General features: G+C 36.1%; 2 protein-coding genes across 5 annotated transcripts; one reads left to right on the top strand and one right to left on the bottom strand.

Moving 5' to 3' along the window:
- Nucleotides 1–270: 270 nt before the first annotated feature.
- LOC113391571 (uncharacterized) lies at nucleotides 271–6,276 on the bottom strand. The gene is made up of 4 exons (XM_026627566.2): nucleotides 5,920–6,276; nucleotides 4,126–4,247; nucleotides 2,680–2,761; nucleotides 271–1,847 (listed from the first exon to the last, which is right to left on the bottom strand). Exons 1-4 carry the CDS (start codon nucleotides 6,128–6,130, stop codon nucleotides 1,237–1,239), a joined length of 1,026 nt encoding a protein of 341 aa, XP_026483351.2. The 5' UTR covers nucleotides 6,131–6,276; the 3' UTR covers nucleotides 271–1,236.
- Nucleotides 6,277–6,635: 359 nt separating this feature from the next.
- On the top strand, nucleotides 6,636–22,687 carry LOC113391569 (uncharacterized). 4 transcript variants are annotated; one of them, XM_026627564.2, is made up of 8 exons: nucleotides 6,636–7,100; nucleotides 12,271–12,409; nucleotides 13,009–13,096; nucleotides 15,595–16,249; nucleotides 17,078–17,179; nucleotides 17,867–18,007; nucleotides 18,687–18,766; nucleotides 19,518–22,687. In XM_026627564.2, exons 1-8 carry the CDS (start codon nucleotides 6,890–6,892, stop codon nucleotides 19,539–19,541), a joined length of 1,440 nt encoding a protein of 479 aa, XP_026483349.1. In that variant the 5' UTR covers nucleotides 6,636–6,889; the 3' UTR covers nucleotides 19,542–22,687. The 4 variants fall into 4 exon arrangements, with proteins under 4 accessions (XP_026483349.1, XP_026483347.1, XP_026483350.1 ...); XM_026627562.2 differs by having other exon boundaries at nucleotides 18,687–18,778; XM_026627565.2 differs by having other exon boundaries at nucleotides 6,637–7,088.
- Nucleotides 22,688–24,296: the final 1,609 nt, after the last annotated feature.

Below are 24,296 nucleotides of genomic sequence, written 5' to 3'. Positions count from 1 at the left end.
TTTAATAAATTTTCTTGACGTTTATAAGTAGTTTAGTGTTGTATTATAAATAAAGATATATTAATCAAAAATTGTTTGTAGTGCACGATACAACGGACCTATTAGCGAATTACATAGAATATGTAAAATCAAAGGGTCGCCGCACTCGTCATATAAAATAATGAGAACTACAAGAAAATTGCCGGTGGCTGCGATGTGGCTCGTGCGCGGCGACCCAAAGGTTTATTCAACTTTACCATTACCTTTTGAAGTTAAAAATAAAAGACAAGATGGTCGGACATTTTATTTGACATCTCACCAAATAAAGCGATACAAATGAAAAGTAAATTGTATAATTGGTCTGTTTCGATACATTCGTGTCATATAATAACTTACTTGCTATAATTAACAACTATCGAATTTCGAGCGAGTCCTTAGTATAATTACATCCATACGATTACTAAACGTTCTAAGGCACTAAGTTCCTATTTAAAAATTCTAAATACCGAGATCCATATATAGGGAGATAGTTTCAATGGTGGGTATTTCATCATCATTTGTGTAAAGTGTAAACAATGCATACTTGTGCAAGCCCGTCTGGGTAGGTACCACCCACCCATCAGATATTCTACTACCAATCAGAAGTACTCAGTATTATTGTGTTCCGGTCTAAAAGTGTGTGAGTCAGTGTAGCTACAGGCACAAGGGACATGACATTTAAGTTTCCATAAGTTTTAAATATTTAATTATTAATATTAGGTAATTAAAAAACAGTATTCGGGCCAGCTTATGTGGATAGTAGTCGAACAGCAATACTGATGATTATTACGTTCCAGTTTGAAGGGTGAGTGAGTCCGTGAAACTACAGACCCAAGGGACATAACATCTCAGTTACCAAGTTCATGGCACATAGCAATGTTATGGTTAAAATTTCTTCCAGATCCAATGTTCATAAGATGTGGTGGTCACCTTCAGGTGGTTAATTTGCTGATACCAAGGTCAATAGAATTTGAAATAACTGTTACATTGTTTACATTTTACACCGAATACATGATTTAAGCTCCAATCAGTCTCAAGTTTATATAGTAGGAAATAGTTGTGTCTATTCACACGCATTACTATATTAGAAAAATATACATCTTAGCACTATCACTAAAGGTGGGTAATAATCATCTATTAATCTAGATTACAAAATAGTCGAAAGAACTCAGTCGTGATGTCTTATATACTAAAAAAAAATATTATAATTATAATTTCTCAGTGCTTAGTCAAGGAATCTTCGTCTATAATTAAATTTGAGTCGTACAAGTCTTGTTTATCACAGTTAGAAATTAAATCTCCTTTTGAATCTGAATCGGTTCCGTTCTCAGAATTCTGTTCATTTTCAACGTCATCGGTGTTGCCATTCGTCATAATGGTTGAGAGATTTCTCAAATAATTCTCCATGTTAGCTGTCAGCGCTGACATTATTTGATTTTCTATGCTTTTGACATTTTTCACGTCGAAGACGCCGTTCGTGTCGTTCCTTATCGAAGTCTGTGGCCCGGTTGATCTGAGGAGATTCGCTAAAATAGGATTCGCTTTTAACATTTCTTCAGTGTTACCAGTTTCGTTGTCCGTATTATTTTTCGTGTGACTTCTTTTATGTAATAGATAAACGTCGGGATCTTTAAAGCACTTTGAGCATTGTTCGCATTTAAATGTATCTGTGTGTGTTAAATCTTTATTTGTGCTAGTGTAGTGTTCGAGATTTATAGATTCGTTTTCTATGTGTGCGATATCACTGATTTCGTCTCGTTCATGCGATGAGGAGATAGGGTTGGGAGATGACATTTGAGCGTCTGTTTCTTCAGTCGGTGATGGTTGTTCTGCAAACATAAATTAAGTACTAGATCACATATATGGGGGTGGGGGTTTGTACAAGAGTGGCTGTTGTTCATTGATTTTTGTTCTTAATTAATATTTTTTTAAAAACACTCTTGTGTCTTGGGACTCTAGCGCGCTGTGTAGCTAGCGCTGTGGGTTAGAGTGGGAGGAGGAGCTTGCCTACCACTGCCGTATGGGTAAGAAAGGGAAGCCAGAGAGACTGGCATCGTAACGCGTTACGTAACGAAGCACAAAAAGATAAATTCAAAACTCATCAAAAGTACTTATAAAAGTGATTTTGAATATTTGTGGGTGCTGGTGATCACTTGGTGACACATTTGTTCAACTTTTTGTGTGGCCTCTCATGTGCAGAGAGTTTTATTGAATTCTAGGTCCGTTAACAGCATCGCACAGCCCTTCTTCTTTTCACAGCGGCGGCATTATTTCAAAACGAAACCGTTCAGAGGGCGACACCGACTGTTATTTTAGTGCGTAAGAATCAGATATCGCTCGGATTTCTCCAAGAGGGGGATACCCTTTGAAGATTCTTTATGAGGTTTCATCTCCGAAGACTGACAACTTACATAGTTTTCTGATAGCTGCAGTCCAGGGTCCAATCTTGAGGCAGACCATTAAATGCATCTAGCAGGCTTGTATTGGTACAGTGTTACACTCCCAATCCTCGGAGAGCATGTTAATCTTTGTGCAGCACCTAATCCCTCTCCCTATAATACCTTCCGCACCATCACACTATACAATCATCGGGATCTATCATCTGCTGAGAATTGGTGTAGCTCATAGTATAAATAACATACATGGGTGTTTTAGACTCACCGGTGTTGAGTGCGGAGATGCTGGCCGCCTGCATCGCCAGCATGGTTTGGACGTATATAGCTTGGGCCATCTGTTGCTGCATCTGGAAAGTGAAACACCTTAATGTAGATTTGATCATGGTTATAATCTTGTATTTATTTTGTTATAGTTTACGAGTCCCGTTTGGTAGTCGCTCTGTATCACTGTTCCAGTTCGAAGTGTGAGTGAGTACTAACTGGCAAATCCACTGGTAATTACTAACTCTTAGATGTTGAAAAAGAGTAACTACTGACTTTTTTGCCGGTTCTTCTCGGTAGAATCTACATTTCGAACCGGTGGTAGCTTTAATTAAAATAGTTTGTTAAATAAAGATTCAAGTGCTTGTAAAAGCCTACTTGAATAAAGTATAATTTGATTTGATTTATACGGGTTATTGCAGGTACAATGGAAATATCTTACACGGCAAGTGGCTCGTATTTATTATAAGTGTGTAAGATAAAGGTGACCACTTACCATCAGACACAACAGCTATCTGCTTACATATCTATAAAGCTGTATTTACACTTACCGCGTCCAATCTAAGCCATGCACGAACCCACTCAAACACACAATTTTTTTATCAAAATAAATACATATGTTTAGGAGTTAAGTGGCATACACACATAGAGAAGAATTATTTAAATATATAGATGCAGTATATACCGATACATAAATCTTTGTTCAAAAAATATGATATTATACAAGTCTACACATAGGTGATAATAGACCTTGAGGTATTTGTTGATTTTCATGCAGGATACATAATTTTAATCGAATATGATTAGAACAAGCATATTACGAAAAAAAAAACTACTGAGTTGCTTGCCGTTCTTCTTGATAGAATTGCGATTTTAAGCCAGTGCTAGGTTTAAAATTATTTCTCGTAATTCTAAACCGCTAGGGTGCCAAGGTAACAAACTAGATCAAACATAACATGTCATCCACTCTGATTAAGGTATACAGCCAGTAAATGTCCCAATGATGGTGTTAGACCTCCTCTCCCTGTGAGGAAGTTTCGTACCTAAGACCTCGGTGCTCTAATGTAGTTGTTTGCCTGGGTACTATCCCGCAATCATTGTTCAAAATGCAAATGTTTCAGGTACTTGGCTTGTTATAAGAAAATTTATATGCTACACAGGACATATTACTGTTGCAGCATATGTGCTAAATGAAGAAATTACTATTCTGTAACTCATCATCTGATGGGATGGAACTCATTTATGGTCTTAGAGATATCAGATGCAGGGCCAATGGCTTTGCATACTTTCAAAGGCAAGGAAATATTAAAAACTGTTCAGTATCTAACTCCTGGCCACCCAGGTATTGAACGCAGGTCATCAGGATCTGCAGACTTATAAGCCTTTCTATAGATCATAAAGACAATGTGATAGCTTATATACCAAATAATAAAATACACGTATCAAATACCCTGGCATCAATCGTAGTTGGTGGTGGTGTCCAGGAAGAGTTCCTTCTTCGGTATGGTACGGGTGAGTCAGTGGGCAAGTTTCTTGATGGTACAGCATCTTTTCTGAGTGTTCTCCACTGTCCTGAAATTATGTTCATTAAAAGGATTAAGTATGCATTTATACGAGTATATCAACTAAGTTAAATTTAATATTTACAGTTGTAACACCATTATAAGACTATGGCTGACACAACAAGCAGCATAGTAATGCTAAAATTTGTGCTTATATAAAAAACACGAAAACTATTCCATTAGATATAGTGGCCAATATAATTGCATACACCAGTGACGGCAGGTCCATTTTTCACATAATTGGAATCATTATTTATGCTGTAGTCATTTTTATCTGTTTGTAACATAAATCTTTCTATACTAATCAAATTAAATTTAAGCACACAGCTTTGAAAGTTGTTGACTAGGCAATTGAGAAAGATTTTATCAATACATGTTTAGTCACCTCAATTACAGGCCAAGACTTTACAACTTTATATATATATATATATATATATATATGTGTGTATATGTCACTAGTTATTGTTTACGCTAAGCTCCAGTTATAGAAATTAGTGTTATGCGTAAAAAGTTAAGCCTGTCTTTCTTTGCTCAAGTTTCCTTCACAGCATAATTTATCAAATTTGGTTCAGTGGTTTGGCAGTGCAAGAGTAACAGATAGACAGGCTTACAGAGTTACTTTCACTATACTGTTTAGATTTTAACTTAAAGTATGACAAGAATATTAAAAATCAAGTTTGCATTAGCAAAGATGATGTGAGATTAAATGTTCTTAACCTATGTAGTATGTGTGTAGTGTAGTATGGTAGGCATATATGGTATATTATGAGCCAAGATGGCCTAGTGGTTGGAACATGTGCCAATGTCTATCTTAACCGATGACTGCAGGTTCAAATGCAGCTAAGCACTATCTGAGTTTTCATGTGTTTAATTTTAGAATATATTTCACCTTGTTCTGGACAGGGAAGCAAACCATCATGAGGAAATCTGCATGTGTCTAATTTCAATTAAATTTTGAGACATGTATAGCCACCGACCCGCTTTGGAGCAGCGTGGTGGAGTAGGCTTCTTAGCCCAGCAGTACAGAACAGTATAGTCTGTTACTTTATATGGTATGTTATAATGGTATGTCTTGTATGTTCATAACATATTCTGTAATAGTTTTATTTATATTTGTCACTTCACTAACTCTCAATCACAATGATAGAGACATTTGTAAATTGAATGTGGAATTTTTTATTTTATATAAATAATATTTGTATTGGGTTGTATATGGTTTGTATTCTAAGGTTAGAATTCATGACTGAATTTTAGAGCTTTTTTTTTAAGTTGCTCCATTAGAAGCCACCAACAAGTCGATGTTAAAAACTCAAAAACGAAATCGAAGCACATCTCAAAAAATACCTAATTTCTTTCTGCATATTATTAAATTTTTCGTGATTTTTGAGACATAGACCTACGGCAGCTAAATATTCGATTTCAAATCTACCCCTGCCACTATACCAGGTTAGCAGTTATATATCTGGTTACTAGGTGGTACCTATTTAGTATAATAAGAAACTGAAAATTTTGCGTGTGGATGATAAATTTTCGTAAGCATACAATTCGAAAACAATATAAACAAACATAATACGATATAATATTTCACAAGTTTCATTAATTCTATAACAATTAATGACAAAATGAAATTCCCGCGCGAAAAAAAAATAACACGGGTGCATTAAAAAAAAAACACTGTTTACCTTTATTCTTTTGGCCGCTAGTAATAGTGTAATCTTCTGGCGTGAAATGTAAACTACACACTTTCGAATATTTTGTATAAGGCTTGCCACGTTTGAGTATTTTATTCCAAAGCTTTGCTAGATCTTCGTCTCTTGGAAATTGATGGAATGAAACATTTTTAGCTTTGCCGGCCATCGAAGTACACCGCGGTACCGTACAATAATAAGGCATTTTGTTAATACATAACCAACTTTGTTGCACAGTGTAACATATCTATGATCTGTAAATTTAATTATTAAATTCTATTTGGTAGAAAATTACAAAAACAAACAAAACATTGCGTGTAAACACCAAGCCAGCGACATGAATGCTTTTCACTTGCTATTACTATTAAAAACAAAAAAAAAAAACATATGGGTTGCCAGGTTTTAAAAGACTTTTAAATATGAAAGTAGGGAGAGAGTTACAATAATGTTTAACTGTCACAATGAAAACATTTGCAAGAATACACTCCTATAAAATTATATAAATTCAATAAATAATTGTTCAGACGAAAAGAAGTAATCACTTTTTTTTTAAACTTTACCAAATTTTGAAAAACTCGCAGAATACAATAAAATTGCTATGCCCTTTGTATTATTCCTAAGCAACATGGCTTACAGATTTATAATATTTTCTATATGGGCACACTGAATGTTACTCTAATATACTCTGTGCAATTTGTTTACTCTATTGTCTATACATACGAGTGGCCATTTTTCTTAAAAAGTGGGAAGTGGGGAAGGGAAAAAAGGTGAATACATGTCAAATATTTCAAGGCTGCGGTGTGATGATTTCAATTTTAATAAACGTGATAACGATTGTATCAAATAAACCATTTTGACATTCTGTTGGACGGTGCGTCCTTTCGGCATTTTTAATGATAAGTTCGCACAAAAAAAGATCGACCGCCGAAAGTTCATAACAAAGGTTGGTCTATCGGGAATTAAGATGGGTTATTATTGTACCGTGCCACAATGCACCTCGCTCGCCGGCAAGACGAAGAACGTGAAGTTCCACCGTTTTCCTCGTGATGTGATAATGGCAGACAAGTGGAATTTAATACTGAAACGCGGCAAGCCGTACACGAAATACTCAAAAGTATGCAGTCTGCATTTCACCCAAGCTGACTACAACGTCACAACAATGGGTAAGAATAAAGGTATAAGGGTTTTTCCATGTCAGGCTAGCATAGTATAAAGTCTAACTCAAGTTTTCACTCTCGCATGACTCATGGTAGTGACTAGCAGGCGAGCAGCGTGATGTTTCGATTCTTTGCGTCAGGGAAAACGCTCGCTCGCCGGAAACATTTCGAGACCGGAATCTGCATGTAATCGTATAAAAACATCGCGAATGCCCTTTATCTCGAACGTTTGACATTCATAAGTCCTATTTTTTATATTCCAATAAGAATTTTCGTTAAAACAACCTTGTTTTTTTGCTAAAAAAGATGTTAAACTTTAGCTTCGTAATTTTTATATATTTTTCCTTTATGTACGGGCTTTTAGTTAATTTTAAATTTAATTTTCCCTTCATTATGAAAAAAATCACTTTTGAGTTACTCATTTAATGATTTAATATTCAGTGATATACAAAAATATATACATTCTATGAATTAATATCTAAACAACATAACCAGAAAGATGTGTGCTTTATAGGAAAGTTTATAAGAAATGGTTCTACAGGAAAGTATTACCATTATGAAATATTATTCAATATAATTGATTAAGTCACTATGTAAAACGGATTCAACAAGAGCATATATCATATACATATATAAATATGTTTGATTTAGAGACATGTATATAAGTGTATAACCTTAAAGGGAAGTACCCAAGATATACAGAGAAGTTATTATCAAGTAATTTCGGTTAATGGTGCCATTGGATGTAGGAAAATTTTATTACTCAAGCAGGTTTCCTCACAATGGTACCTCACCAGTAGATGATGAATTAGAACCTCAAATAAATCTAATGTTTACTAAATGGTGGACTATCATTGAGTAATCACCCAGGGTTGATACTGCAAACTTCTATTGAGATTCAAATTTTCAAGAATTTGGAACCTCTCGGTTCAATAACTTGTTGCATTTTAACATTTTTGTTTATTTAATATATTATTAGTATACAAACTATTAACACTATAGTATTTATGTAAAATATAAATGTATAATAATTAAAAATTAGAAATATATAATAAAAGCAGAGAGTGTAGTATCCATGACTCATTATATATATTTTTTCTGGGTTTTTTTGCAATTCAAATAATAATAATAATATGAGGATACGATTGTAATTCAAAACCATTCATGTATTAAGTATTGCTTAAAAGGAAACATTTTGAAAAATATAAAAGTTATATATGTATTGTTTATAAAAAATTATGTTCATATACAAATTAGAAGTTCCATATGGTTTTAGATGTGTAAAGCTTTCCCGGTCCCCGTGTGTAGCGTGACTTTGAATAGCCTAAAATTTTTCCTCATGTATTGGGCCATTAAACAAAGGAATAATTTTTAAGAACTTTAGTTCCATATATTAGTATGTTCAAATAAAACCTCTTTATGTTTGTTATATTAGTATGCTAAGTGATAATGAGTCAGGTAAATTACAACTACTATTTAATGGCTACTTATAAAGTTGCAAAAGTTATGGGAATCTATTTCTGGGTGTTAAAGTCTCAGTTGTGCGCATTGTAGGAAGTTCGTACCACACCTAAACGTCACAAAGAACCAAATATTAATTATGATTACTAAGAAGAAAGATATAAAATCTCATGAGCCAGCATCACAGTATCATGGGCTAATTTCGAATTTAATCTATGACTTAGATCAAAAAACAAAAAAAAATAATGAAGGGGCCCCTTGTTAAAATAATAAGGTAAATATTTTAATGTTAATGTAATTTTTTTGTTCATGTGTTTTATTCTGTATTAATATTTGGGTAAAAGTCTCCTTGATTTTCATTGATTTCATTGATTTTTAATTTTTTAAAGATGACAAATTTATATTGTAATCAAAACATCAATATATATTCGAAATAATATTGGTTAACATAACTGTGTAACAGCTTGTCCATTAGGAATTACATGTGAGTAATAAAACCACACACGGTTGCAGACAAATTGTTTAAAAATATAAATTATTGTTGCACACGTCATTGAAAACATATATTAACAATTAATAAAACCGCAAGCATTGTTCATGGGAATTGATAATTACCAAATTATGTCTTTGTATAAATATGAGTTATAGCTCCGATGGACGTGGATGTTAATTAAGGATTACGAGTAGGAATAGGTCATGCGTAACTGAATTTACTTGTGTTTAATTTGTTTTGGTTTAGCCGTCCGGGTAGGTGTCATCCATTAAGTATATAGTCCAAGCAGTAACTTAGTTATGTTTGTTTCGGTTTGAAGGGTCAGTGAACCATTGTTACTAGATGCACACGGGACATAACAGCTCAGTTCCCAAGGTTGGTGGTGCATTGGCTGTGTGATAAATGTTTCAGATTTCATACGGCGCCAATGTCTATGGGCAGTGGTGACCGTCAAGTGGCCGATTTAGTGTCCGGATTTTTTTGTTTAACTCTACGGTACTTGGACTGTATGAAGTGCACAACTGACTGACTGATTATTAAAACGAGTACTAAAGTATTCGAATATCAAAACCACATGGATGATCAAAAGAGCTAAAATCTCCACGCAGCTTCAGTTTGTATATACACGTGACAGACGACAGAATACCATCAGACGACTTGTTTCAGCAGTAGAACAATGGAAATCGTTGGTGCTCGCCTGGATTTGAATCCATATCATTCATTTAAGATCGATAAGTTCTATTCACTTTTCTCGTCTCATAAGTGAAGTTAATCTGGAACACCTGCTCCCTTTGATTGTTACGAATCCATTGTTTGATCACCGATCCATTCTTCTCTGCCTCTGGTCACTCCTTCTGTCACTCTCCTCCTCAACGTGGTTTACATAATTTTGTTTTCTCGGTTTTTACATATCTTGTATCCGTTCACGTTGATACTCAACACTCTTATTGTTAGGACGATTAAGGGGTTTTTATAGGGCGGCCTATCACACGGAAGACTAGAAAACTGAGTGGAAGATATTAGATCAAATCAATTGTATTTTATTGAATTTCGGTAACTAGTCCCCACCGAGAAGAAACGGCAAGAAAGTTTAGAAGGGCAACGCGCGCTCTTTTAATAACCAGATTTACAATGATGTTAGTATCCACAATTGTTGGTCAATCAGTCCAGTGTTGGAACCCGAGCCTAAATCCAGGCGTCCATATCGAAAAGTATTATTTTATTACAGTACAGACGATTGATGAGATTTATGCGTAAAAACGGGTGCTCTATTCCCCCCTCTCCAATCTCCCCGACAAGACCGTAAAGAGTTGAACTCTTTCCGGTACGCGCGGCTTCACTTTCTTTCCTTGGTACTGGAACGTCAAAACTCAATTTCAAGACTCCGGGAAGTATTTTAAAGTTGATCTACGTTTTATATACTGTACGGGTTTTCCTTGCGTTTTAGGGGTAAGTCGTCCAGTTTTGGGCGTAATAAGTGAGATGAACTCACGTTGTAGTCTCGCTGTTCCTGCTACAGACCGTCCCCGGTCAGCGACGATGTCGTTTGGCTCACATTCGATCATTTTTCAACTTTATCAATGATAATATGTAATAATGATTATATGTAATTAAAATATATACAACATGTATGAAAAGGGAATATTATAGTATTATATAATACTAGCTGATTCTGTGGCTTTACCCGCGCGAAATTAATAAACGCAAACTTTCAACCCCCGTTTTATCCCCTTAGAGGCGAAGTTCCGTAAAATCCATTCTTAGCGAACGTCTATAAGGAACCCAGCTGCCAAAATTCAAGTTTATTGGTGTTATAGTTGATTTCGTGAATAATCAGTGAGTGGTATTTCGTTTTTATATATATAGTATGTACTTATGTTCACTTGGTGGTTTCTTGCAAGCCCATCCGGGTTGGTACCAACCAATCATATATTCTACCGCCAAGCAGCAATACTTTGTATTGTTGTGGTCCGGCGTGAAGGGTGATTTAGCCAGTATTAGGTACTGCAGGCACATAATAACTTATACATAGTTTAGAGGCTGGTGACGCATCCGAGGGGTAAGGAATTATTAAATTTTATTAAGGCGCATACTTACCATCAGATGGCCCTTTGACCCTGCACCTGATTATTACATAAAAAAAAAATTGTTACATAATTTTTGGGTCACAGATTATGCAAACTATATTTTAAATTAAAAGCGAATAAAATCGTGCGTCTCGTTTTGTTTACAAAGTTATTTATGTTTATTATCTGTAAAGGATGTTGCGATGTGACTGAAATTATTTATATAAATAAACAAACACAATTGCCAAACAGTAGTGTATTTTTGTGTTCCGGTTTAGTGGGCGAGTGAGCCAGTGAAATTACAGGTATAAATAATTTCTATTCCAATCGAAGAAGGACTTTTGATAAATCGATCGATTTGCTAATAAATCTTCTGTATTAGGCACTGCAAACACTTGATGATCAATATATATTTGTGTATAAGAACATATTTATACTTAATTACATATACCTAATACATAATTTTACTTCGAAATTCGAATGTTCCGATAACGACTTCGCCGACATTTAAACCGCCATGTTTTCGTGAATCCATAGTGTATTCATAGATTATGAGCTCTCGACCAATGTTATCGCGTCGATTCGATGTCAGATCTTTTTTATTATGTTTTATTCGTATGTAAACTAAGAAACGATTCGTTTCGCTTAACGGATTGTTAAATTGTCTGCGAGTATAATTACAAAAAAAATGTACCAGAGTAATTAAAGAAAAACACTGTGATTAATTAATTAATTTATAGCTAGTGTCACTGGGGTGGGGTGATGTAAGGATGTTAACGATACCTCAGGAAGTGGTCATTTAGAAGTTATGGTACGGCATGGAAACATACACATACATACAAACATACATGAATCTTTAATACATTACAGTCCTTTTTTGAGCGGTCGAGTAAAATACATCGTGAGCGAAGCTATTCAAAATATCAAATAAATACGTATATTGGTGTACGAGTCACGTACACGCAATAGAGTAGACGGCGAAAAGGTTCAAGAAAGCGTCAAGCCCTTTATCGTCACGGCATACCAGTCAGTCTCCTCTATCTGGCGACCAGATAGATGTTCCGCGTCAGAAATGACTTATCATGATAATTTTAATAAATTATCAATCTCTTGTATGTACCCACTGTTCTGGTTCTGCGACTCATTAATTGTGATAAAATTATTTCAGGTCAATGGAAAACCTTGTCGAAGGACGCGGTTCCGTCACAGAACCTGCCCAAGTTGAACCCCGACGGCACAGTGATGGTCATAAGGAAGAGTCGCACGATGAAATACAAGGAGAGCAAAAAGGAAGATCACAGTATCGGGTACGGGCGTCTTATTAATTACGTCTGTAAGAACTTCTGAAATAAAACGATGTTTATAGTGTTTTACGGTTAGTGTTAAACGGTTTGGGGGTTGATCCCTTAAAACGTGAGTTATTAAACTTGTTACTCCAAGGACCCGATTACACAGGGTTAGTAACTCTTTCGTGGGGCAATGTGTACGTTTTTACAACAGGATCCCGGAAAACGTTCAAAAATATTCAATTGTAAGATTTAAAAGAATCGTTATAGATTGTTTGTGTGTTAAAGGATATTACAACACTAATGACTCCTTAGTTGACTGCACACCTTCGGAATGAGATGATCGCCTCCGGGCTGTGTCAAATGAAAAAACGAAAATATATTTATTATTATTGTACATGAATACATAAAAAAATTAAATAAATCCCTCTGAGTTTCTTTTACGGGGTCTTCTCAGGTCCGAGATATCTATTTCCGAACCGGTGGTAGATTTTTGACTTCAATAAGCAAGTGTAGCTTCTATAATTTATACAAATTTTTGACTAATATTCCCTCTCCATACATATAATATATATTTTTAATTATATAATCAATATATATATATTTTTTTATTGTTTCAGTGATAAAGTAGAGAAATGGTCAAATGTAAGTCAAACTACATTGTCGCTGACCGGGGACGGTCTGCCGCCAGAACAACAAGACAACAACGTAAGTTCACCTCGCTTCTCTTGACGCTGGTGGTACCTGGACGTACCACCACGTTACTAACATTTCATTTACTCGTCTGTGGTGTTTGTTTGATTATTACCGATTCGAAGTCGATGACCAATCATTTGAGTGGAATTTAGTTTGTGATAACAGGAGAACATACATACTAAAATATTTTTATGACTGAAGTTAAATATAAACAGCCTATGATACTCCTGCTTAAAGTACCATTTTAATGCTGGAAGAATTATTAAAATTGGTTCAGTGGTCTTAGAGTTTATCGATTACAAACAAACAAATCTGTCCTCTTTATAATATTAGGATAGAGTATATAAGCAAAACCTGGCAAAAGGGTCGTCCTGTATGAGCAATCATATGGGCATACCTCGTGGTGGAGTATCCTGCGAGTCTTTTTAGGCTTACAAATCTTCTATAGGAATATATTCCGACATAACCAACGCTTTTGTCGCCTCGGGGATTGTTCCAAGAAATTGTTTGAATTTCACCTTCAGACATCGCGTCAGAATTCCAAGTTTCATCCGCTACATAGATGTGCGAGTTTCCCCAACAACGCGATTCTGCCTCTTAGAACTACTCATTGGAACCAGCTTTCGTCAGCGGTTTTTCGACTTACAACATACCTTCAAGAAAAGAGCCTCCACATTTCCTTAAAGGCCGGCGACCCCCGGTGTTGCAGAGTCCATGGGCGGTGGTAGTCTCCTAGTAGTTTTGCCACCTACACCAAAAATAAACCACGGAAATTTAGTAATTACCAAATGAATGAAGCCTTTAAATGGTCATTTATTTTCGGGCTCGAGGGACAAAAAGCGCAATATGAAATCGTAATGAAAGTGTAAATCTCGTTTGAATGTTATTTATAAATAACTAGCGACCTTCAGAGCTATCGCGACACAAGATTTATACGTATCTCGTCTTAAATATTCTGATGTGAGTAAAAGTCGGTGCTGGCACATTTGTACACGTCTGGACACGTTTATACGGATGCTCTCATTCGTCCTTTGTTTTGACATATTTAATATTTATAGCTTAAATGTACTTGGTGGTAGAGTCTCGTGCTTTTCTGGATCTGTATCTTCCGCTCGTCACTTGTTCTACTCGGTATTGACGGTTATTGTACGGATGTTTTTAGTAGAAGAATGGAAATTAATTTACAATATTCCAAAACATTAGCAGCCTGTAAATTTCCCACTGCTGTGCTAAGACCTCCTCTCTTGGATGAGAAGGTTTGGAGCATATCACGCTGCTCCAATCCGGGTTGGTGGAATACACATGTGGCAGAATTTCGTTGAAATTAGACACATGCAGGTTTCCTCACGATGTTTTCCTTCAACGCCGAGCACGAGATGAATTATAAACACAAATATATTCCATTGATACGAGCAAAATAAGTAATTATTCCATGTTCCAGTAGTCTTTGTTAATAATACAAGACTATTTCACTTTATTTTATTTTCATTAGGACAACCAACAGTAGATACAATATCACATCCAAAATAAAAAATAAAAAATTCCATTTCAAAATGATCAAGGCAAAAGTTGTACTACTTAGGGGTAGTCTCACCACGCATTATCATATTACACAATGTAATTATTGAAAATATGAATTAAACATAAGCATAATAATTAAAAATAAGAATTATAATACATTTTTTAAACTATTATATAATAAATAATAATTAATAAAACCAATAACATAAACCATATGATTAGAGTTGAGCACAAATGAAAATCTTTATTTTTCAATTGAACTGAGGAGGAGACTATCGTGACATATGTCTAAATCTTTTACTTGAGTACCGGTGGTGATGTATAACATTGAAAATCTCGTTATGTTGGAATTTTTTCCTACCTGCGTTCTATATAATCTGCTATAAAAGAAATGACTCGTATTACGGGAATTAATGAATTATCACTTAACTATATATATCCACTTTTTACTTCCAAAGTTCCGATAATAGCTTCGTCGATAATCAAATCGGATTGTTCGCGAATCCAAAACGAATACCACAGATGTAGATTTCGATTTCAACCAATGATGTCGCTTCAAATCAAGGTCAAACTAGTTTATTTATCTTTTCTCCTGTCGTTGCATAAGATTTAATTGAATAATTCAGACCCAGAAACAGAAACGTTTGAAGAAACGTTGGGTCCTACTGTATTATCTACCCATCATATTAACTACCAAACGGCAATATTAAGTTTATTTAGTACGTTTGAGTTTCGATTCGAAGGATGAGTGAGCCAGTGTAACTACATGCACAAGAGACCTTAATAACTTAGATCCGTTGGTGTCGCATTGGAGATATAAGGATTGATTAATTTCTGAAGACGCCAATGTTTAAGGGCAGCGGTGGACCCGTCGTCATCAGGCCCATGTAACCGTCCACCTACGTATTTCTTAAAAAAAAATGCAAATGTGTAATATTACTACAACTATTGCCAAACAACTTGTAATAATATTATATTTTAAATTTCAGCTAGTATATCGTCTACAAGCGTTAAATTCAATGGCGAACAACATGACACAGCCGCAGAGCATACCACAGAACCAGGCACAGAGTCAAATGAAGCCGAAGAAACAGGACGCGATTATGCAAACCGACCCGGTGCTCTCCGAGGAAGACGAGAACCCGCAGAACTACAGCGAATCTGAGAAGTCGATGAACCAGGAGATGGATTACAGTCAGTTCAAGGAGTCGTACGACCCCGAGCTGAACAAATACGACATGCCCAAGGACTTCTCCAAGCTAGCCGATGACTACATCCCTCAGACGAACGAGGAGTACAACAAGGAGGCCGAGAAGTATGCCCTCGAAAGGAAGTCACACAACAGCTACGAAAAAATCGATTACCAGAAGTCGGTGCTCGAGAACGGCTACCCGAAGATACAGGACGTATACAGCGGCTACATAGACAAGGAGTATCAGAACAGACCGGACTTCGTGTACCAGAGCCCGTACCCGGACAGCGTCGAGATACTGCGGAACCAGCAGCACAACCTGCAGATATTGCAGGAGCAGCACAGGATCAACGAGAACCAGAACTTCTTCAACGAGAACCATATAAAGCAGGAAATCGACTTCGGCAACGACGAGGAGAAGTTCCTTTATGAACAGAATAAAGACCAAATTGGTAGGACATTTCCTTATGTACCCAACGGCGGCGTGCGGGTGGGCTGGCCTCGCACTGGCTCGGCACTGGCACACCAACGCGCCACAGTATAAAGTGGATACTAATACAATATTATAAATGTCAAAGTAGCTCTGTTTGTCTGTCTGTCTGTTGCTCTTTCCCGGCCAAACCACTGAAACGATTTGATGAAATGTGATACGAGGTAACTTAGACTCCAATTAAGGACAAAGGCTACTGTTTTATGCCTCACGTGGGACGACTTACCCCCTTAAACACCAGCGCGGGCGACAACTAGTTTTTTAATAAAATAAACGACGAAAATAATCTTGGTATTTATTGAGTATATATGCTGGTAGGCGAATGTGTTTTCTTGCCGTTAGGGCTTTGTGCGAGCCCGTCCGGGTCGGCACCGCCATCTCATATGTACTACCGCCGTACAAATACTTAGTATTGTTTCCGGTTTGAAGAGTGAGTGAGCTTACTATATACACTGTAACTTATAATAATATTATATTTTAAATTACAGCTAGTATATCGTCCACAAGCGTTAAATTCGATGGCGAACGACTTGACACAGCCGCAGAGCAGTAACTGCATGCACAAGGGATATAACATCTTAGTTCCCAAGGTTGGCATATTGGCAACGTAACGAACGGTTAAAAACACGTAATTATTTCTTACAGCACCGATAACCTAACCACTTAGCATCAGGCGGCCAGTCCGTCCAGGGCCAGTAGTTAAATAAGGAATTTTAGGAATATGTATTCTAATGTTAGAAAATCCAATCTGTCTAAAATCAATACATTTGTAATATTGTTACTTTTCCAGACCAAAACGCTATGTACGATAGTCAAAGGCGAGTCATCGATCAACAGAGGATCCTGGAACAGATACAGCAGCAAGTGAAGCAGGAACCGGAAACTCCCAGCGGTGAGTACCACTAATTATGTACTTCTATTTCGTCGGTCTACTGTTGAACTTATAAGGCTCTAGATCCCAAAATCCTGAATTAAAATCGGTGTAGGGCAATAGAACAATATTGGGCTTTCTTGTAAATTGTGAGTTATACTCAGTAACAGTCTGGAGTCGGTTTACACTTCCCAGTCGCGGAGGTTGCCGACCCACCAGAATATGAGAGTTAAGTTATGGGTGCGCACACAGTTATGTGCTATAGTATGTCCCGCGCAATTGGTAAGTCTAACTTGAGAGTTCCCGACGGAGCCGAAATCGGTCAGGAATACATTTTTATAGTTTCGTAGTACCTCAAAAACAAATATGTCGAGCCGATAATGTTACTGCCGCGCTAGAGACGGAATTATGAAGGAACAAATAGTACTCTAGAGAGGGGCTAAAGACTATAGTTATTCAGGATAGTCTTAGTTTAATCTTTTCTCGACTGAGAGACGGACCTTTTTAAAACTTATTTTAGGAATGTAGTCGAGCGCATGCGTCGGTAATAGTAAGTGGTCACCCTCGCATATGACAATTGGCACCGCAACGGCGGTACGCGATACGCGCGGCTGACACGAGCTGATTGTGCCACCGACGCGGTCTGCGGCGACATCTACGACGGCTCTCATCGGAAACACCTCGATAAATGTCCCACACGCCCCGCAGGCTGCGACGGCGCGCTGCAGCCGCAGAGCAGCCCGTACTTCCCCCCCGCGGGGGGCGCGGCGGGCGCGGAGGGCTGCGCGCGCCCGGGCCCCGAGCTGCTCATCGCCAAGCAGAACGCGCTCGCCGCGCACACGCAGCTCTGTGAGTGTACCCCCCCCCCCACACACGCACGCACACGCACACGCACATACTGAAACTAATTCTTATACACGCACACTCGTTCAAAATCACAGACGCCCACGCACGCGCCGTTTGTATTGTACACCGGCCGAAGCCGGGCGACGGGATGATAATTCTAAAATCACAACCAATACATACGTTTTTTATTCGAGCAGACTTTTGTATTGTCACATAACAGTGTTGACTCAAACATTAAACTACCATCGGTTCGAGGTGTAGGTTCTTCAAAGAACCGGCAAGTAATTGAGACAAAAATCAAAATATACTTTATTCAAGTAGACTCTTTAATTGTCATTTTACAGAATTTTAGTGAACGTAAAAGACTGGTTCGAAATGTAGACCAACAGGAACCGACAAGAAACTACCGATACCGATTTGTGTCTGTTAATACAATTACATTTGCATAACATGTCCTGGCCGAAAGTGAACAAGTATTAGCTCCATACTTTTGTCGTGTTAAATGACATGTCATACTTATTGATGTATTTTATCAAACGTATTTACTTTTTCCAATTAAATTAAATCTATTCATCCCGATAGAATATCGACGAATACGAACTCCACACTTTTGATATATCGTATCTCGCTAATATAGGCTAATTTAAAATCTTTTTACTAAATATTTTTATTTTGCTTTCAGGGCAAAACACAATGAAACGGCCGTTCTTTTACAGCGAGAGTCCGCACTACAACTCATCTCAGCTCCTGCATCGATACGAGGTGAGGAATGATGTGAGTACACTTATTTTATTAACCGTTTTAGCATAGAGGATAACGTATTCGTAATTGTGCCTTCAAAGGCGTACTGTGTTCTAGTCCACTGGTTCCCAAACTTAGTTGGCCCTAGTTCCTAAAGTGGTAATATTTAATTGGCAGATCCCCATATTGATGTAACAAAAAAGATTGTACCCGTTAGTTTGAAGTAATTTTGTATTAAGTATTTACTCATAGTAATGAATATAAAATAATAATCCTTACATATCCTTATGAACGACAGTACGATTAGGTAGGTATAGATGTTGGGTTATTATCGGTACTGTGGAAGTAAAATTATAGCGTTTTTAAGTAGTTTCGTGGAGTAGTGTTGTATTGTAAGATATATTAGTCGAGAATTGTTGTTGAATTTTTAATTTGGATTTATTTCTAAAACATATTTTGTCTGATGTCTCTTGATAAATATTAACCATTGCTTTCATCGCCAATGCGCCACCAAGCTTGGGAACTAAGATCTCATGTCCCTTGTGCCCGTAGTTACATTGGCTCACTCAGCTTACAAACTGGAACACAACAATATTGAGTACTGCCGTTCGGCAGTAGAATATCTGATGAGTGGGTGGTACCTACCCAAATCTCATCTAAATCGGTTTAGTTAAGTGAGAAGAGGTAGCAGACAGAGCGACTTTCGTATCATACTACTGTTAGTACTGAAGCGATATGATATAATTTTATGAAAGTGAATTTTCTCTTCCAGGATTTAAGCAGAATTCTACAGTGATGAGAGACATTCCAAAGTTGATGATGAAAATAAATAATATAATTGAGTAAAATTATTATTTTGTAAGCGACGATAATCTCTCGGTGTTTTTTTTTTTTTAAAGTTTATTTTTAATTTTTATATACATATATATTATGTATAAATTGTAAATAAATTTTATTTTATATCATATATTGTATTATATGACATTTAAAGCGAACACATTTTACGGTTTTAACGTTAATTTTGGCGGCAATTTTGACATTGATGTTTTTTTTTTTAATTTAATAGCGCATTTTAAAGTTCTCTTTTTTTTTAAATAAGTTATGTATTTAATGCCATTACATATATAATATTATGGCAGCTTATAATAATCACAGTTTTCAGTAATGATAAGTACATTTTTATTGTAATATTTTAGTACAAAAATGATTATTATTTTAATTTATTTATATATCTAGTGAAAACTTTAACATGCGCTGTTAAATTGTGCGCACGAATCTGCGCTCGTTTGAAAAATGTGAATGCTTTATCGAATTCGAATATATTTTTTATGCGATCGAGCAATACGTGTGAAGGTTGTTGCCGTATTCTTTTCAAGATTTTATTTTCATTCACATATATATATATATATATTAATATTTCAAAAATCTGATTGTTTTTATTTTATAGGATTATGTATAGATTTGTTTTATATTTTATTTTATATAATTTTAACATTATTTATACAATATAGTACAGTATAGTTACCATTTCGAAATCGCATTTTTATGCGTCGTCCTCGACACAGGTCTCCGCGGTTGCGTGAATACTCTTTGAGATTGCTGTGTCGGTTTCGATGAAGCTCTATAATCAAGTGTAAACGGTTAGGAAAGTGATATTTTATCGAATTTACGTGGCAATTATAAGTAAATGGAAGTTTAGTGTAAGTCTTAATTTTTTTTCGTCACAATTGGATATAAATGTTTTTTTTTTTTGATAAACCTAGACTTAGATCTTGCCAAAGTTTTTTTTTAACGTTGCACAAGACATACTCTGGCTCTACTCCAGATGTTTTTTTTTTTTTAAAGTTTCTTCGGAATCTGGGATTTTAGAGAACTGTCAAAATGTTTGAAGAAATATTTTGTTTTGATCGGAATTTGTACAAAGTTGACAAGTAAATGTAGAATAACCGCCTCGTTTGTAAAGATATGATTCGGATTTATTTTTAAACTAAGGGTTTCGACGGTTGCGTGTTCGGTAATATTTCGGATGTTTCGAATGCATTTTAATTGTTGATTTTGTTTACGTATTGTATAATTTATATATTGGAACGATCTGTAAGGGTACGTCCACACAGCGGTCCGTTTTATCTGATACGTTTTTATTCCTCACGATTTTCACGAGAGTATTCCAGATCAAGTAATAAATAGCGATCAGATAAATATAAAGTCGTTTGTGGTCTCTCAGACAGTTATAAAAATGTCTATAAATACGGGCGGTCTGTGTGAATGTGCCCTAATGTCAGATGCAGATTGTGTTGTCAGCATTCCCTTCGACAGTATCTAGACGTGTGACGGACGACGTCTACTGTTTTAAATTATTTATAGTATTTCAGAATAAGTATTGTACATCGGCAAACAAGTCGAATCAAAGTTTAATCGCAAATAAAACTTGGAACGAAGTGTCCGGCGGTTCTGAGAACAGCGATGGTGGTCAGCCGGTGTGGGCGAATTAGCAAACGAATAAATCATATGCGACTGCCTGTTGCCTCGTCGTGTTGGGTTTTCAATTTTCGTTCGAGCAACTCTATTTGATGCCGCCTTATGCGGTTTCGATGCATAATACTAATTCTCAAGTACTGTATGACTGTATTATATATATTTTGAAATCAATTTGGTAAATCGGCGTCGTAATATACTAACATTTATATTATATATATGTTATTTAGTTGTTTCGTCGTCTCGTTCGTGCGCGAAAAGATAATCTTTTGTATGTAATGTTAAGGATATAGTTTTTCTTTTTGGTGCTCTTTTAAATATTTTTATTTCCGAAATGTTCTTGCATTTTCATAGGACCATATGAGTACAATATATTTTTTAAAATAATAATTCGTATTCGTGACGCACACGTAGAGGAAACGCTAGTTTTTCGTCGAAATTTTTTTTTGTTAGTGTTAAAGAATTATTTACTTAGTGTTTAAGATTAGATCGCGGGGAGGAGGGAGGGGGAGCGCGCGCAATTTTTTGTTTTTTCGGATTTTTGATATCAAAATTGTGATGTATAAATCGGATATTTATATGAGAGTAATTATAAAAAAGATTATATTTTTTATCTGTGCGCTCTTTTAGACCAAAGCTGTGAATTAATGTAAAGAACGTTAAGAGTGATTCGATTGTATAGTTTTACTTGAGTAAAGGAATTGTTCACTCACGAGACGAATTTATGATAAATACCTACTCGGATAAGGTGTTCCTGGGCAACCTACCTTCCTTTTAAGTTGGCACTTAGATTCGTCAAATATTGTCTTTATAACTTGATGATATTATAATTAATAAAATTTAACTCGGTGTGTACGGTCAGCACAAAAAAATATCTTTGGTGTGTGCGCACACACCGACAAGGGTTTCGACGTGATTTTGCGTTATACGCCTTATTTATGAAATAAAGGAAATTTATATGATCAAATGGGTCTATACACATTGTCGCGGCCTCTCAAAGTATTTATGCTAAGTGGAGTGCCGCCATAAATCACAAAATTTGTTTTCATTAATTTCAATTTTTAGCCAAAAGGAATATTATTTACACTTTTAATAATAAAAACCTCGTTTTATAAGAAACGCCCGTTGCCTGCGAACATCTGTTTATAATAATATACTTTTCTTGTTATTTTTTAAATTAAAAGTAAAACTATATCATCGGAGGTGCATTATAGTTTTTTTGTGAACGTCCCAAAAATTTTTGTTTTAATTTTATGTTATATTTCCTCGTGAACGTTTTCAAGGGTACTTAACTATCGTGTACTGTGAAGCCGATTTCTTTGTCTACATTTTTGGAATTTTCACAAAGAAAGGTAAATACAACAAATCTTTAGTGTTTAAGGAAGAGATGTTAATTGCTAGAAACAACATTTTGTTTATATATTTTTTACAGCAGTGGCCATTTCAAATAAAATAAGTGGAAAATCATTATCTCGTTTCATTTTATATATATATATATATGTATGTGTCGTCGATTATGAAGAATTATTAACTTGATGATTTTGTCGTATCTGTGGGGTGAGAACGCCGGGACATGACGAGTCACGTGGTCGGAATCGTTCGATGAGTCGGAAGCTAAATATTGTTATAGAGAGCGATACAGTTCGGGCCTTCCGAACGGGGCCGTCGGTTCCCGCAACTCGGATAGTTATAATATACCCACTTTATAATTCGTGACAGCTGATTACCTACGTAAAGTACAAGAATTGTCATATTGTATGGTTGTGGTTAATTGCCTGAGACCTACGCCATGAACCCCGTGCCAGGCGCTCCTACCGACGACGGGCGCGCCGCTGATCTATCGCAGTCGCCGTTATATATATATATATATCTGTGTATATACGTCATGACGTTCTAGAAGTATCTACGGTCTATTCCAACCACAAGAGGACAAAATCCAAATAAACAACATTTGACAACGAAATGACGCGATGTCATTGGTCGAGAGCTCGATTAGTTTATGATATTCACTATGGATTTGCGAAAAACTGGCGCTTTGAACGACGACATAACTGTTTTCAGATCTTTGCAAGTAAAAGTTGTGAAGTGGGATAGTGTTGTATTATTCATACAAATGTATTTATCAACACTGTTAGCGTCCATAAGGGATTATATAACTGTGCTATTAGCGAATCGCAAGGAATACGTAAATTTAAGGTTTATCTAGATTCCTTCTTCAATTGGAATGGACATGTCCTTTTCTATGCCACTGACGACGATGCACAATTAAATAACAAAAGCGTAACAAACAAACACACTTGCTTTTATTATTATTACGGATACTGTAGGATTTTTTCATTTTATGTTTGTTTAATTTATTAGTTTATCTATTAAGCTTCGATGGCGCAATGGTTTACGGGCCGCCTAGCGATGTAAAAAGTCGCAAGATCGATCCTGACCTCTTGGGCTATTGTCGTCCCCACTCGCACCAGCTTCAAGCTTTATTGGAGGGGTGAATAGGAATATTAGTAATTGGTACATTGAGAGCCTCCAACAGAATGTATATACATTTAATGCATATTCTTAATATGAATCGATGTTTGCAAGTTGTGTGCTTCTTCAGTTATGGAAGACCATACCAAGCTATTAAGCAAAACATAAACTACTGGATTACTTGGTGGCAGGGCACTGCCAGTCCGTCTGGCTAGGTACCATCCACCTATCAAATACTTTGCCGCCAAAGAGCAATACACAATAAACAGTAAAAAATCAAATCAAAATTAGCAACTTCGATACTAAAATTTAAGTTTAAGCTTTGCAACGACTACGCCGATTGCAAAAAAATATATTTCCAGTTTCAAAAAAATTGACGTTTTCTTGAAACGTCACTCAAACGCTTACGAACGCGCTGTTGACTATAAGGTTCGGTACCCACTTACTGCGCGCGGACCTCAACGTTACTCTAAGGCGATTCATTGACTGGTCCACCTTTTAAAGGAATTTAACAAATCTTACCAATACGATGTAGCGCTCTCGTTTTTATTACAAAATAATGTTTTATTCACAGTGTAAACAGTGTGATAAGTAGGTAATTAAT

This window comes from Vanessa tameamea, chromosome 30 (genome assembly GCF_037043105.1).
Source record: "Vanessa tameamea isolate UH-Manoa-2023 chromosome 30, ilVanTame1 primary haplotype, whole genome shotgun sequence".
In the NCBI taxonomy this organism is placed as follows: domain Eukaryota; kingdom Metazoa; phylum Arthropoda; class Insecta; order Lepidoptera; family Nymphalidae; genus Vanessa; species Vanessa tameamea.
This window is presented reverse-complemented; position numbering and strand designations above follow the sequence as displayed.

Bases quoted from the DNA above. Each gene is read 5' to 3' on its own strand.
- LOC113391571 (XM_026627566.2), bottom strand. From the start codon at position 6,130: ATGCCTTATTATTGTACGGTACCGCGGTGTACTTCGATGGCCGGCAAA. The intron at 2,762-4,125 runs GTATTTGATACG...TTCACTTTCCAG, and splicing joins CAACTACGATTGATGCCAGG to ATGCAGCAACAGATGGCCCA. The intron at 1,848-2,679 runs GTGAGTCTAAAA...TTATGTTTGCAG, and splicing joins CATCTCCGCACTCAACACCG to AACAACCATCACCGACTGAA.
- LOC113391569 (XM_026627562.2), top strand. From the start codon at position 6,890: ATGGGTTATTATTGTACCGTGCCACAATGCACCTCGCTCGCCGGCAAG. The intron at 16,250-17,077 runs GTAGGACATTTC...TTACTTTTCCAG, and splicing joins ACAGAATAAAGACCAAATTG to ACCAAAACGCTATGTACGAT. The intron at 17,180-17,866 runs GTGAGTACCACT...CACGCCCCGCAG, and splicing joins GGAACCGGAAACTCCCAGCG to GCTGCGACGGCGCGCTGCAG.